Below are 2,816 nucleotides of genomic sequence, written 5' to 3'. Positions count from 1 at the left end.
GAGTACAAAGCTGAGCTTTCATTTGGAGGCAGCAGAAACAACTTAAACAATAGTCTTTTTTTGGTACTAATTCCAATAAACATTTACAGCCCATCCTGGCTCAAGTAGCGCACTCATGACTCACTCATGCACCTCATTCTCCATGTATTTAATTGTTCCGGCACAGGTACAATCACAACAGGTTTCCAGAGTAACCCTGTTCAGTTTGGTCTTGTTTCCCAGATGAATTGATCCTACAATTACCTAACTGAAACTACTCAAGGCATCTGTGTAACGCCTATGTGAAGATGAATAATTGGCACAAAAGCAATGGAATCAGTGTACCTTACAGCTGATGCTCTGAAAAGTTTTACCTATAAATGAAGAGGAAGGGAATTAAAAGTTTTCCCACCAAAATATTTTCAAACCTAAACAGTAGTTTATTGAAAAGCTGGGATATGGGGACAGGTAGGGTTACTGGTTTTTTTCAGCGGAATATTTAAAAAAAAAAAATCCACATTTTTTTTCATTCTATTTGCTTTTGAACTCTATTTTTATGAAGGGTTTGGAAAGCCAAAACAATTTTCTACCATCCTTCTTTTGCCCTCTCATCTTCTCTTCATGCCTCCACCCCCTACAACACCAACAGGTAAGAGATTGCTAGAGCTTTCAAGGGCCTTTCTCCTTCTCCTTTTCTCACTCTAAGTTCTCAAAAGATTTCCAGCTTGGGGGCATGGAAAGGAACGGATCAGCAGAAAGGGAAAAATTAAAGTCAGAGCTACTCCAAGCTTTGGAAAAAGTCCATTTTACTGTACTAAACTTCCAAAAGGAAATAGGGAGGCAGAGGGAGATCAGCAGAAAGGAAGATCACAATTTTAATCTTTCTGTGGGGGAGAGAAAAAAAGTCATGATACGTTTTGAGATCAGGGAAGTTGCCTATCTGAAGTCTATCTGAAGGAAAGCAGGAATTAGCTCAGTATTCCCCAACCCCCAAAGTGTTTTGTTTCTCCAGTTCCCACCCCTCTGTTGCAAAATCATAACCGAGAACCTGAAAAATGGTCATGTCGATGCAAAGTGGTTTCTCACTCCCTGATGATATATTGCATCTGAGGTAACATAATACACTACAAGACAGCTCTCCTACACTTCCCAAGCACCTTTGCCAGCATGTGGCAGCAGAAGCAGCTTTAAGTCCCCCTGCTCAGGTCACCCCTTGCACAGGCTGCTGAAACACGAAGCCTTCATCATAACCAGGCGGAAGGGGAACACAAATCTTTCCAAAGACGACATGAAAGGAGTCAAGAGAAAGCCTGTGCACTACTGGCAGTGGTGGTGGGCAAGGGACCAGGCTGGGAAAGGGGACTTCTCTACCAGTATTCCTCCATCACATGTCTCCAGCAGGTCTCTTCTAGGCCTTGGCTTATAGGCATCTGGAGATAAAGTCTGGGGGTACACCTGGCCTTCCACATAGGCTAATGGGAGACCTGCCATCGATGGCAACAGAGCTCTGCACATCACCAGAGCTGCCCCCTGCCTGGCCTGAGCCGTACCCTGGAGGCTGCCTCAGCACACCCCACAAGCATCCCCCCCATCCTGCCACATTCCTCCCAAAACCGCAAAAGTTTAAAAGAGACATACACAGCGTTTCTGGCTCCTAGCAGATAGACAGGGTGTCCAAGCCCACATCATCGTTGCAATATTAAAAACCCACGAAGGAAAAAGACACTGCGGCTTGACCACATCTCCTTCCATGACCACAGTCTGCCAGCACAACTTGGGACCGAAACGGGGACAGGCCAGTGCCCTGAACTCACTGCCACAAGAGAAGGGAGCAGATGAAGAGCCTGCAGCTTTCAGACCTAATGCAGACCTCAGCTGTGTTGCTTTGCTGCTCCCCAGTACTGTCTCCCCATGTACAAAGGCACACAAACATCCCCTGCACTTAACCGAAGGACCAGGGAGAGTCTACTTTTCTTCTTAAAGCCAGCAATCACATTAACACCTTCCTTAATCAAGGTTTTGGAAGTGCTAAAAGCTATTTTATAGTCAGAAAAATCAGTAAGTAGGTCTGGCTGTTTTTTAAAGGGAAACATTTCATTCCCACACAGTGCCTGATGCAACTTATAAGTCAAGGTGTCTTACTTTAGCATTTCCTCTACTTACCCAGGCCTTCCACCACGCCATTCCGGCCTCAGTAGTGATACCTGGGTCTGTTGGTGAAGAAAACCACACATATCACACTTCACGGTTAGGGAAACTGAGATTTGAAGGGGGTAGAGGAAGAAGAGAAAGAAAGAAAGAAAGAAAAGTTCTTTTCAATAAACTTACCACAAGAAAATGGGAATAACTGTACTCCTCAGGAGACTTATTTCCTCTAGAAGCTGCAAAACGTAACTGGCCTCTCTGTGCTGGGAACACACAGGTATAAACCATCCTTATCTACAAATTCCATGGGGCAACACCCTCAGACATGACTCAACCTGTTTTTTCACATATGATCTCACAGGGAGAGATCAAGTTGCTTAATAAATGAGGCTTCCTTTGTGAGGAGCCCTACATTCAACCCCTTGACTAAAGCTCATTGTAATTTTTCCACTGCTTCTCCCCACACACACCCTTCCCCACTAACATTTTGGCCTCTGGCACCAATACAATGTGCAAATTACAACCAGGTAATTTCTCAGCATAAAACTCCACTGAGACTTGGTGAGTTCTGTTACAACAGAATAAGCCACTCACTCATTATTACCAACTCTTTCTACCTCTGGAACACAGCAAAACAGGACTCTAGAAACTTAACAAACCCTCCTCTACCTCCCTTCCTTCAAAAAAGCTTA

The 2,816-nt window shown here is 44.4% G+C and overlaps 1 protein-coding gene across 3 annotated transcripts in view; it reads right to left on the bottom strand.

The window, feature by feature from the left end:
* The window catches only part of LOC103913792 (annexin A8-like), a 13,650-nt gene extending 11,474 nt beyond the window's left edge, over window positions 1-2,176 (bottom strand). For 2 of the 3 annotated variants that reach the window (XM_009320349.1, XM_009320357.1), the window contains exon 1: window positions 2,143-2,163. In XM_009320349.1, the coding sequence (XP_009318624.1) occupies window positions 2,143-2,163 (21 nt within the window). Of the gene's footprint in view, window positions 1-2,142 lie in introns of all 3 variants that reach the window. The other variant, XM_009320341.1, reaches the window with a different exon arrangement.
* Window positions 2,177-2,816: the final 640 nt, after the last annotated feature.

The sequence above is a fragment of the Pygoscelis adeliae genome, unplaced genomic scaffold, assembly GCF_000699105.1.
Source record: "Pygoscelis adeliae isolate BGI_AS28 unplaced genomic scaffold, ASM69910v1 Scaffold190, whole genome shotgun sequence".
Lineage (NCBI taxonomy): Eukaryota > Metazoa > Chordata > Aves > Sphenisciformes > Spheniscidae > Pygoscelis > Pygoscelis adeliae.
This window is presented reverse-complemented; position numbering and strand designations above follow the sequence as displayed.